This window comes from Myxine glutinosa, chromosome 3, assembly GCF_964187855.1.
Source record: "Myxine glutinosa chromosome 3, kmMyxGlut1.1, whole genome shotgun sequence".
NCBI lineage: Eukaryota > Metazoa > Chordata > Myxini > Myxiniformes > Myxinidae > Myxine > Myxine glutinosa.
This window is the reverse complement of record NC_136263.1, coordinates 109,710,943-109,724,597: the sequence shown is the minus strand read 5'-3', so window position 1 is coordinate 109,724,597 and position 13,655 is coordinate 109,710,943. Positions and strand designations below refer to the sequence as shown.

The 13,655-nt window shown below is 42.7% G+C and overlaps 1 protein-coding gene across 4 annotated transcripts in view; it reads right to left on the bottom strand.

The window, feature by feature from the left end:
• The window catches only part of PAWR (pro-apoptotic WT1 regulator), a 166,313-nt gene that overhangs the window by 58,924 nt on the left and 93,734 nt on the right, over nucleotides 1-13,655 (bottom strand). For all 4 annotated transcript variants that reach the window (XM_068110213.2, XM_068110214.2, XM_068110215.2 and 1 more), the window contains one exon: nucleotides 13,608-13,645. In XM_068110213.2, the coding sequence (XP_067966314.2) occupies nucleotides 13,608-13,645 (38 nt within the window). The remainder of the gene's footprint in view (nucleotides 1-13,607; nucleotides 13,646-13,655) is intronic.

The following is a 13,655-nucleotide window of genomic DNA, read 5'->3' as shown; positions in this document are numbered from 1 at the left end:
GATAACACATGCTCCTACATGTTCCTACATGTTCCTACATGTTCCTACATGTGTTATCTCTACATGTGTTAGTCGTCTGACAAATGTCACACACTCACAATCTCTCTCCGAAGGACCGTCTGGCATTCCCTCCTATCGACTTTCTTAATCATCTTGGAGGTTCAGTCTTTCAAACTCCTGGGTCTCACCATCAGCCATGATCTTTCTTGGGAAACCACATTTCAAAGTTGGCCTCCAAACCCAGCTACCGACTTGGCATCCTGCTCTCTCTTGTGGGATGGCTCCCATGCCTCACATCTTCCTCAACTTGACACCGTTGAAACCAAGGCCCTCAAGATCATTGGAATCTCTTGCTGTGTATGGATCTGTCACTTCACCATCACAGACAGGGCGACAGTGTCTCTGTCTTTTACCTCCTCTTTTCTGGTTTCTTCTAGTCGCCAGACGACTTCCTCGGTGCTCATTGATGGTGGACGTCTGGGTTTCCTTTTCTGTCGCTGTGATGAATGGTGATTGACACGATAGACAGTGGTGCTGGTCTGAGCCTGACAGGATGAAGAGCGAGTGATGCCAACGTCGGCAACGATTCTGTCAGCACTCTTTATGGCAATGGCAATGTCCTTGGCTGTCGTGAATTGTAATGTCCCTTCGGCTAACGAGCATCACTGTATGCGATTGTCCACACCACCAACAACAGGCAAGTCCCACAGCTTGTCCTTGAGTATATCACTGATCTCGCAGTTCAGTATGAGATTTTCTTAAGCTCTGCAATATATTCGGAAATGGACTGCCTTGTTGTCTGGTGGCTCATATAGAAATTGAGACGTTGGACAATAACCGATGGGGTTGGGTTGTAAATTGTAATGATACATTAGCACTTCCACGACTTCAGAATATTTCAGGTCCCTGATGGACCTGGGCATCAATTTGAGGTCCCTGGGCATCAATTTCAGGTCCCTGGGCATCAATTTAAAGTCACTGGGCATCAATTTAAAGTCCCTGGGCATCAATTTCAGGTCCCTTGGCATCAATTTCAGGTCCCTTGGCATACATTTCAGGTCCCTTGGCATAAATTTCAGGTCCCTTGGCATAAATTTCAGGTCCCTTGGCATAAATTTCAGGTCCCTGTGCATGAATTTCAGGTCCCTGGGCATCAATTTCAGGTCCCTGGGCATCAATTTCAGGTCCATGGGCATCAATTTCAGGTCACTGGGCATCAATTGCAGGTCCCTGGGCATCAATTTCAGGTCACTGGGCATCAATTTCAGGTCCATGGGCATCAATTTCAGGTCCTTGGGCATCAATTTCAGGTCTCTGGGCATCAATTTCAGGTCACTGGGCATCAATTTCAGGTCCCTGGGCATCAATTTCAGGTCCATGGGCATCAATTTCAAGTCCCTGGGCATCAATTGCAGGTCCCTGGGCATCAATTTCAGGTCACTGGGCATCAATTTCAGGTCCCTGGGCATCAATTGCAGGTCCCTGGGCATCAATTGCAGGCCCCATGGCATCAATTGCAGGTCACTGGGCATCAATTTCAGGTCCCTGGGCATCAATTTCAGGTCCCTGGGCATCAATTTCAGGTCCCTTGGCATCAATTTCAGATCCCTTCGCATCAATTTCAGGTCCCTGGGCATCAATTTCAGGTCCCTTGGCATCAATTTCAGGTCCCTTGGCATCAATTTCAGGTCCCTTGGCATCAATTTCAGGTCCCTGGGCATCAATTTCAGGTGCCCTGTGCATCAATTTCAGGTCCATGGACATCAATTTCAGGTCCCTGGGCATCAATTCCAGGTCCCTGGGCATCAATTTCAGGTCACTGGGCATCAATTTCAGGTCCCTGGGCATCAATTTCAGGTCCTTGGGCATCAATTTCAGGTCTCTGGGCATCAATTTCAGATCACTGGGCATAAATTTCAGGTCCCTGGGCATCAATTGCAGGCCCATGGGCATCAATTGCAGGTCCCTGGGCATCACTTTCAGGTCCCTAGGCATCAATTTCAGGTCCCTGGGCATCAATTTCAGGTCCCTGGGCATCAATTTCAGGTCCCTGGGCATCAATTTCAGGTCCCTGGGCATCAATTTCAGGTCCCTTGGCATCAATTTCAGGTCCCTTGGCATCAATTGCAGGTCCCTTGGCATCAATTGCAGGTCCCTGGACATCAATTTCAGGTGCCTGGGCATCAATTTCAGGTCCCTGGGCAACAATTTCAGGTCCATGGGCATCAATTGCAGGTCCCTGGACATCAATTGCAGGCCCCTGGGCATCAATTGCAGGTCCCTGGGCATCAATTTCAGGTCCCTAGGCATCAATTTCAGGTCCTTTGGCATCAATTTCAAGTCCCTTGGCATCAATTTCAGGTCCCTTGGCATCAATTTCAGGTCCCTGGGCATCAATTTCAGGTGCCTGGGCATCAATTTCAGGTCCCTGGTCATCAATTTCAGGTCATTGGGCATCAATTTCAGGTCCCTGGGCATCAATTTCAGGTCCCTGGGCATCAATGCGGCCGTACAACGTCATCGTGGATTCAGTCGTGAAATAACAGGCAAAATGGGAGAATTCCACAAAATGGGAGAATTCCACAAAATGGGAGAATTCCACCAACTGGGCTGGTTCTCCGAAAATGTATCCTCGTCACCATTATGTGTTGGCTCCTCAAAATTACACCGATTCGGATCAATTGAAAAGGCTTTTCCTCAACATCATGAAATCACGACTCTAACCGAGTCGGCCTTGACCTGGAAGTGACGTGTACACAGAGTATTTCTGCTCGTAAGTTCCCGATATTGAGGTCTAGATGGTGCAGACATCACACAAATAAACATAATTTGGCAACCATTGCGCAGGTTTGATGAGCCTAATGGCGTCCTCCTGCATCAAAGTACCTTGTAAGGGAACTCACATTGTTATATAAATTATCCAATTGTAAGCTTGTTTGTTATGTAAGCAAACAAGCTTACAATTGGATAATAATTGTCACAATCTGAGAGTAATAGTAGTCCATTTGGAACATCCACTTTGAGACTTGTGTCATAGTGAGATTCAAGGCATCATATTTGATATCGATGTGCCTGTTCGCAAGTCATACGTCTCTTCCGCAAACCCAAAGGAGTATCTTCTGTGGTGCAAAATACAAACACAAATGTTGTACTATAATTACACTGATGTACACACACACACACACACACACACACACACACACACACACACACACACACACACACACACACACACACACATCTTCCTCCTCCCCGTGGATGCCAACCGATGGGGATTGTCGGTGCTTTATCCTTTTCAAGCAAGGAAGCAGCTCGTACCATTTTTAAAGTCTTTGTTATGACTTGAACTGGTCCAAACCGAATGGGTGTTTTTTAGGAGACACAATCTCCTTATTGGATGGCCGTTGCCTTTCTATGGGAGCTCATCTGTCCCTTGTTTGGCCCTGGCAGGGTGTCAGTCACCGTCCGCACTAGCAAAACCAGTGAGGGTGTCGGTTTAGTCACCGACAACCCGACGAACCAAAAAATTGTTCTATTCTTCTATTGAACAAAAATATATTGTTGTCAATAATCGTTTTTTTTTCAATGTATGTCGATATGTGACTCGGTATGCTGCAAGGTGTATGTACCGACATCTTTGGTAGGACACGTATTACTAAATCATTTATTATTATTATTATTTTTTTTTTTTTTAAATATATATACAGAACGGGGCTCGTGAAAGAGCTAACATTTATCACAAAAAAAAAAATCAAACAGACAAACAAAATATATAAAAAGAGGGAGCGGTAGACAAGATGGGGAGAGAAGGAGGAGCACACAAACACAACATTTGAGAGCAAGGACATCGGGATATGTGTGGGAGGGAGAGGGCTTGGGGGAGGAGGCACGGGAAGGGGGTGAGGGGTGGGAGAAGTATAAAACACAAGGACACCAACGACTTCCAGGAAAGAAGTCGGTATTTCAAAAAAGTGGATCTGGGGTGAAATTAGCGGGGGTGGAAAAGATCAAGGTTTTGGGTGGGGGAGGACAAGAGATGGTGGTGAACAGCCGTTTTAAAGACCTGGAGGGAGGAGTGGGATTGAAGAGAGTGAGGGAGTTTGTTCCAGAGGCGGGAGAAAAGAGGAATGGAGTCCTTCTTCTAATTTATGATAATACGATAATAAGAAGGATAATTTATGATACAACATTTGAAATCTCTACATTCCACAATTGCAAAGCATGATTGGATTGGTTATTTATTTTCCTCGGTGATTTAAAGCCCATGGAGGAGCTTGTACACAACTTGCAGACAGAAAACAATGGCTGAATCATCAGAGTATAGGGAATTTTTAACCTGAAATTTTAAAACCTGCTCTGCCTGTCGTCACCTGAGCTAAATACGTGCATCAAATTCTGCTTCCAACAAAACAACAACTGTGCATCCCCCGTTCTTTTCTTTCATCGCTCTATATTTTCTGCGAAAGATCATGGCACTTCGGTTAAAGGTTTACTTGGGTAAAGGAAGGCGATAGGAGGAAATCCAAGCAAATGCAAGGAGGCTCAGCCCCGAGACGAGTCCTCACTGAGCATGTCCTTATTTGGTCATAGACAGCCTCATGGCCTCAGCCAGACTAATCTCCATGACAACAGCGTGAGCCAATGTGAACATTTCAAATCTGGGTAAGGAAGCAGATATTTTTGTCCGTTTGGCAGTTTCCAAACCTACGGGTCCTGACAAAAATGGACACAGATGGAAATGGATGTAGTCCAAGCGCAAACTTTTTAAAGGGATTTTAAGATGCTGTGTTTGTAACGGTGAGGCAGGAATGTGATTAATGCAAAGCAGAAAATACAGATCTGGAGACGTTTATTGGAAGCAATGTCTCCACCGGTGCTCTTTTCAATAAACACTCCATTAGTAAATGTCACGAGTTTCCAAAGGCGGACACTTTGAATGCGTTTTGGCACTCGGGGAATGTATAATAATCAGTGTATCAAAGGACAGAATAAACCGCGGGCATTCCACACTGACGGATGACCGCACGTCGGCAGGAAGCCGTGCCTGGTGGCATGATTGCTTTGTTGCACTTACTCAAAGGGAAGAAGAGGAAGAAGAAGAAAATATTCCCCTAAGACATTCAAGACATTTCATTTCACCGAGCAACACCAATCGGATAGCAGGCCTTGCATGACGGGTAATCATGCCAACAGTAGGGTTTATAAGGGAGCTTTAGCAGCTAGTGAAGCTTCCGTGACCCATTTCAGAGTTTTCCTGAAACTGTTGGAAGTCGATAAAGCCACGGCCATGTTGCTGAGATTTTTTTCCCCTCCGAGCATTTTTACCCGAATCACTGAAAAAAAATAAGTCCTTTCTCATCAAAAGTCCAGGAGAGTTTTATTTTTCTCCAATCCCAGTAAGAATTAGGCGATCCTTACTGTGATTGTTCCAGAACCTTCTTCGTGCTCGCGTCATGTGGGAACACGTCATGCCAGCCAGACTAACGAACCAGAAGAACCGAAGACCCATGTGTTCCGTCGCACGCTTCTGGGATGCAAGTCTGGGAATCATTTGGTGAAGTGTAAAGAATTCCAGGAATTTAAAATACATCCGAAGATTGATGCCACACCACAGAATTATGCACTCGAGCATGTTCTGAACCAAATTAGTAACATTAATAGCTCCTTCTGGTTCAGGGACTCGATGCACGACTATCATAGGACAACTGCTAACCCTAACCCTAACCCTAACCCTAACCCTAACAACCCTAACCCTAACCCTAACCCTAACCCTAACAACCCTAACCCTAACCCTAACCCTAACCCTAACCCTAACCCTAACCCTAACCCTAACCCTAACCCTAACCCTAACCCTAACCCTAACAACCCTAACCCTAACCCTAACCCTAACCCTAACCCTAACAACCCTAACCCTAACCCTAACCCTAACCCTTACTTAAATCCCTTCCATACTTTACAGCTCCCTGGAGTTGCATTATCTTCGCAACACCTGTGGGTCCTGACATTGTCATTATTATTACCCTGCACATGAGAAGCCAAAAGTGAGATTAAGCAATTGGTTCACTTTGTCTGTCTGTCTACAGACGTTGGTCTGTGATGAAGGAGCAACTTAATTTCATATTTTGAATACTATAGAACACGAATCGGAACATAAATCTGCAGTTTGGCAGTAGTTTGGCTCGGATTTTGGCAAACTGTACGGAATCTTAACCCGGTCCGCAAAGAGAAATAAGGTAATTTATCCAGACAGTCTGCCCATCTGGCAGTCAAACAAAATTGATAATAATTCCAAACAGGAAACTTACTGTTTTTAGAGACGTTAAAAAGACACAAACAACAGGCACAAATAACTCATTTAGGGTGTTAGATAAGGTGTGTAAAAGAAACGCGGTAAACTTACAAAAAAAAAAGAATTTTTCCCCGTAGAGTCTTTAAAACCTTTATTTTATTTCAATTGAATTTACTGTATATACTTGAACACTGTAGAACACAAATCACCTTCTTTGTACTTTCATAAACCTTTCGTTTAGCAGTACAGTACATGGGAAAATATTAATGCTGTCTCGTGCCCTGGGGGTAGAGTAACTGTGAGATTCGGCATTCAGACAAATATAGGCTGCTTGTTTTTAGTGCAAAATGCAAAGCAAGAATTTCAAAGACTCTTCCCATGTCCCATCATCTCATCATCCCACTCCTCCCTCCAGGTATTTAAACCAGCTGTTCGCCACCATCTCTTATCTTCCCCCCATTCAAAGCCTTGATCTTTTCTACCCCCGTTAATTCACCCCAGATCAATTTTTCTGATATTCCGACTTCTTTCCTGGAAGTCCTTGCAGTGTCCATGTGTTTTTTTTACCTCTCCCACCCCGCCCCCCTTTCCCACGCCTCCTCCCACCCAAGCCCTCTTCCTCCCACAGATCTCCCGATGTCCCTGCTTTCAAATGTTGTACTTGTGTGCTTCCCCCTCTCTCCCCATCTTGTCTCCCGCTCCCTTTATTATGTCTTATGTGCCCATTTGTTTTTTTGTTTTTTTGTCATTAATGTTAGCTCTTACACGAGCCTCGATCTTGTATACAAAAAAAAAATCCCATTTTTTCTCAAGACTGCACAGGGTACGTTGTTCGATGAACTTGCTAGTATTAATAATGCAATTATCATTACCACATTCCATGATGCCGCAGATATCAACATTTGTCAGACTTAAACTCCACCTGCTCTGAGTGCATGATTCTACTATTACATGAGAAGGGTTGCTTTTACCTGCGACATGTTGTGGGTCGATTTTTAAATGTGCACCCATTGGTCGGACAGATGCCAGACTCCACCCAAATCAGCCACACCCATAACATAACAGCTTACCTGACTCCACCCACCTTAGTGCCAAGATGAAATAATATGGCCGCCATCTTCTTTTCTGGCTGCCCAAACACATTAGGCCTGTATAGGCCTCTGCTGATCATACACTGTCTGACTTTGTTGGTTCAGATTTCCATTGGCTTTGGGTGAGTTGAGTGTTAAATTACTAGTAAGATTTGATCAAGGCTGTACTCGCCTCTGCAAAAATAGCATAATGTAATTTTTGAACGGTGCCACATGCGCGTTTCCCAATCGGCACGTTACCGGATTTTTTAAGACAATTCGGATGCACATAATGGCAAAATCCTGTACTTCGAATGTCCACGTACAAGTTTTTTATGAACAAAAGGGTTATTACCGCAGATAAAGCAGGAGAGCGGAAGCTTGGTAACTGAATACACCCACTGACGTTCTTGAGGCCCGGGCCTAGATGTACTGTAATCTATATACCCCACGGAGGATAATAACATAACCCTTCCTGCCGTTCCTGTTCGGAGTGGGTGCACTCGTTACCTGAAACCACACCCAGCTCTCTGTCAGATTAGTAATTGATATTGAAAACAAACCATGAAGACCTTCGGAGATGAATTGTATAACACCTTCAACAGCGAGGATGAGGGAGTTGAGTAGACAGAGGGAAAAGCGAAATGTATATTTTGTGCCGCAGGTTGTGCAGCCATTCTTTTTTATGTTATACTGCCACAAGTCTCCACACTCTTAGAATTTCTTTGTGTTTTTATGATATATTCTGTATAGACAAATTTACTGTAATCAAACTTATTAACACGTATTAACAACTCTAAAAATAATACACCTATGATTAATACTACGTTTGTACAGCATCGAACTTCTTTCAGCAACATCTGTCATTGTTAAAGTATGAAATTCTGTCTTGCAGGTGAACACCTGTACAACTAACCTGCGAGTTCTCAAAATAATATGCATGTGTAAAGGAAGCAGGAAACTCATGAGGCATCACTCTCTGTTGATCGGGAATTAATTTCAATGCTGAACTCAGAAACCTGACTTCTTCCTCAAAGTCCTGATGGCACCTCGTCATGTCCATCTCTGGTGTAAAATCCCCATCCATCCCCCTCACTCACCTCAAAAGGTCTCAACTCAGACTCCACCTGAGACTAGGGAGAATGTTTCAACAAAGTGTTGGCCTCCAAATCTTGGGTACCAAACCAATCCCACTCTGATTGCAGCTTTTCACCTCAAACGCACTGCCTTCTCGACTTGCTGTCTTTCACACCAAATAAAGTGGAGAAAATTCTGTCTGGTTTCAACTCTTCATCGATGATGGGCCTAGATGGCAGCAATGCCCATGTTCTCAAATCCTGCTCTGCTTGCTGCTCAGTGCTCTTGCTATTATTTTTGCCTTGCTGCTCTTCAACTTACTCCCCTTTGGACACTTCTTGTCTGCCTAGAAGTCTAAATCACCACCATTCACAGAAAAGGTGCACAAAGGTATTCTTAACCATAGATCGGTAAGCTTCCTTGCCAATTACAATAAAAGTCATGGAATCCATCATTGCTGCAGATGTCAGATCTTTCCTCGTTCCAAGCAGCCTGATTTATAACCATCCGTTTTGATTCTTCCCATCGCCATTGCTTCCTTCTCGGTTCAAAAACTCCTTGAAATATATTTCCCATACCTTCAACACCGTCCCCATATTTGTTATTGGCCTCCTGCCACCATCCATACATCAAGTATGTTGGCATTGACCAGTTCACTCTGGGGTGGAGCTTCTGCTCAACGCTGACGTGGGCCAACAAGTCTGAAACGCATGTTCATGGATATTCCCTCTCTGGGTTGGACTGGCCTATAAAATTGGGAGTATAATTCCCTACCTCATATTCACTGCAGTACAATCCTATGGCGATGTAGGGTGCGGTAGTTCTGCTAAACTTGAATGCCTAATCGGTGTAACTGTTTTGCCAGCAGTTTATATAGACATAAATATATACACACACACACACACACACACACACACACACACACACACACACACATATGCACATAAACACACACACATACACACACACACACACACACACACACGATAATTATTAATGTCCAATCTCAGTTTTGACGTCAGTTAAGGTATCTCCCACATCCACATGCACACTGCTTTGGGATGCATATTCATGTTATGAAAACAAAATTAGATTTTTTTTAAATTATTATTAATGCAAATAATTACATGTGAAAGACTAGGTTAAAATTCTCAAAGAAGCTCGATTCAAAAATACAGCACGACGCGGAACACATTGAAGCCATGTCAGTGTTTTGTTACATCTTGCATGGTATAAATGTTTCTGTGTCATCCTGTGTAACACAATAAGTAACAAGAAAGAGCAATCAGAGATTGCAGACCCTCGCAAGGATGTATTTTCAGTGGTTTTTAAGGCTTTTGTGTTAAAACAAATATGGCGGCCGAACCACATGACCGATGACGTCATCATAATTTTTTTCTCCACCAATTTATCCGTAGATGATGCTCAATAAATTTCATCTTCATCGGATGAAGTTTTGTACTTGTAGAATTATGACGTCATAATGGAAGAACCTACGACGTCATCATTAACATATTTTATTCCACATAAAGAGTTCTTTACAATGAGCCATGTCTCAATTTTTTCTATTAAGCGCTTTCGGAGATATAGAGGTGCAAAGTTTTTCGATTTTTCCAAGATGGCGGCCGAACCACGTGACCTATGACGTCGTAATTATCATAAATATTTATACAGGTGGAGTTGCACCTAAGGTGAAAATTGCCTGTCAATCGGATCAACGGTTGCAGAGAATATCATATATATTCTGTGCGGACAAACAAACAAACAAAGACAAACAGACAAACAGACTCAAATGCAATACCCTCTCCTCTGGCGAGGGTAACTAGAACGGCACTCGGTAAAGCTCGGCCAGGATGAACAGCTTACGTTTTTTGTCCCTCTGATAGGTCAGATCTGAATCTAGTGCTGAACCAAAATCGAATCGGATTGTTCTTGTCACCTAACCAACTCATCCACCGTTTTTTCATAATCCATCCACAAATTTTTGAAATATCATTTTTTTGGCCCCATTTCTCAATGGTGAAGAATCACTTTAAATTTTTTCAGATCCGGATCTTCACCAAATTCGAATTGTCCTTGACACACACCCAACCCAACCGGTCCACCAAGTTTCGTCCGAATCCATCCACAACTTTTTGAGATATTCTGCTATGTATTGTTTTTGTCCCTATCTCCCAATGGTGAAGAATCACTTTAAAAATTCTAGTAGCCGGATCAGAATCCGGATCTTAACCAAAATATAATCATTTCGTCCTTGTCTCATACACTACCTCTCTGCCAAATTTCGTCCCAATCCATCCACAACATTTTGAAATATTTTGTTCACAAACAGGCAGACAGACATACAGACAAACAGACAGACAGACAGACAGGGGTGAAAACATAACCTCCACCCACCTTAGGTGGTGGAGGTAAATATACACACAAACACACACAAATACATACACACAAGCACACACACACATATATGCACACACATACACACACATACATAAACAAACACACAGACACACACATACATAAACATACACACAGACACACATAATGAAACACACAGACACACACACACACACACACACACACACACACACATAAACATACACTGACACACACACATACATAAACAAACACAGACACATACACACAAAAACAAACACATAGACACACACACATAATGAAACACACAGACACACACACATAATGAAACACACAGACACACACACATAATGAAACACACAGACACACACACATAATGAAACACACAGACACACACACATAATGAAACACACAGACACACACACATAATGAAACACACAGACACACACACATAATGAAACACACAGACACACACACATAATGAAACACACAGACACACACACATAATGAAACACACAGACACACACACATAATGAAACACACAGACACACACACACATAATGAAACACACAGACACACACACATAATGAAACACACAGACACACACATAATGAAACACACAGACACACACACATACATAAACAAACACACAGACACACACACATACATAAACAAACACACAGACACATACACACATAAACAAACACACAGACACATACACACATAAACAAACACACAGACACACACATAAACATACACACAGACACACACACACATACATAAACATACACACATACACATAAACATACACACATACACACACACACACACACACACAAACACACAAATAGACAGACAGAGAGAGAAAGACAATCAGACCTGAGACAGACAAGCAGACAGGAGTGAAAGAATATTCTCCATCCACCTTCAGTGGCAGAGGTAAATATGCATAAACAATAACATAAGAATACATTTTGATGTCCCCACAAACCTCTTTATGTCCATACTTCATTTCCTTCGCTTTTATCGACTTAATTTCCTTCCTTTTTAACATCTCCATTTATTAAATCCACTTCTCCACCATCACTATACATCTGTATCTAATACACCGACAGCCCTTGAGGGGGCCAAGGCTCCTCTTTTTCACAAAATAATTATCAGACTTATCCCAGGTCATCGCAGAACAATTGTATTTATAAAACAAAAGTGATAGAGGTCATTATTTGGACAAAAATGACACTGGAATATGTTATGGTAACTATCCGTGCTCAACTCTGAATGGACGTCATAAACTTCGAGCTGCCAGTGTGTGGACAGCCCTATGGGTCTTATGATTGCAATGAAGGACATTCGTTTACCTACTCTAACTTCACTGTGTCACAACAAACGCCTTTCGCAGAATTTGGTTTCACTCAACAAAAATGCAAACAATCGACAATAGCAAATGTGATGTTATAGTTAAAAGAGCGATGAAAATTGCGAAATTACTTGAATAAACTAGATGTTATTCATAGAATACTTACCCTGCGCAGTCAACTTGGTGTGAGCCAACTCTTCTGTTTTTGAACATGTTTTTTCTTTGATCCAATATGGCTGCCAGACCACGTGAGCGATGACATCATAAATTTATATTCTCCAATATAATTGTTGCATAGATCACGCTCAATGCATTTCAAACTGATCGGACTAAGCGTTGTCCCTGTCGAATTATGACGTCATAATTATGGCACCAATGACGTCATTGTTAACAACACCTATACCCCATATGGAGTTCTTTACAATGAGCCAGGTTTCAATTTTTCCATGCAGCGGTTTTGGAGATACAGAGGTGCAACGTTTTTCGGTTTTTCCAAGATGGCGCCCATACCACATGACCTATGACGTAATGATTATCATTAAAATATTCTACATGAGGAGGTGCTCCTATGGTGAAAATTTTGGGCCCATCAGACCAACAGTTGCTGAGAAAAAAAAAATCACAATGATCGGACAGGTGTTGTACTTGTCGAATTATGACGTCATAACAAAGGCACCGATGACGTCATCATTAACATATCTTATTCCGCAAGGGGAGTGCTTGACAATGAGCCATGTTTAAATTTTTTCCATGGAACGGTTTCGGAGATATAGAGGTGCAAATGTTTTCGATTTTTTCCAAGATGGCGTCTGTACCATGTGACCTATGACGTTATAGTTATCTTTTTTTAATTATACAGGAGGAGCCACACCTATTCTGAAAATTTTGTGTCCATCGCTCAAACAGTTGCAGAGGAATTTTTGTTTTATTCATACTGATCAGATCAAGCGTTGTACTTTGCTTGATCTGATCTTGTTCCACTTGTTTGACAAGTCTGTGATTTTGTCCAGGTCTGCAGAGAGTGAGGAGGCTGCAGACTATTATGACGTCATAATTAAGGCACCGATGACATCACTATCAACATATCTTATTCCCCATGGTGAGTACTTGACAATGAGCCACGTTCAAATTTTCTCCATTGAGCGGTTTGGGAGATATCGAGGGGTAACGTTTTTCCAAGATGTCGTCCGTACCACGTGACCCATGATGTCATAATTATGAATAAAATATTCTACAGGCGGAGGCGCTTCTATGGTAAACTTTCGTGTCAATCGGACCAGCGGTTGCCGAGAAAATGAATTTTTTTTAAAACAGACACTTACGGCACACGTACGCACCTGAATGCTTAACCCCGCTTTTCGCTTCGCGAGCGCAGGGTAAAAACTCCACACACACACACACATTTCATAGGAAATTGGAAATCAAACAAACTGCTCACCCTTTGCTTCGGCTTCCGACCAGCGACCTCGTACCAACCTGAAAAACA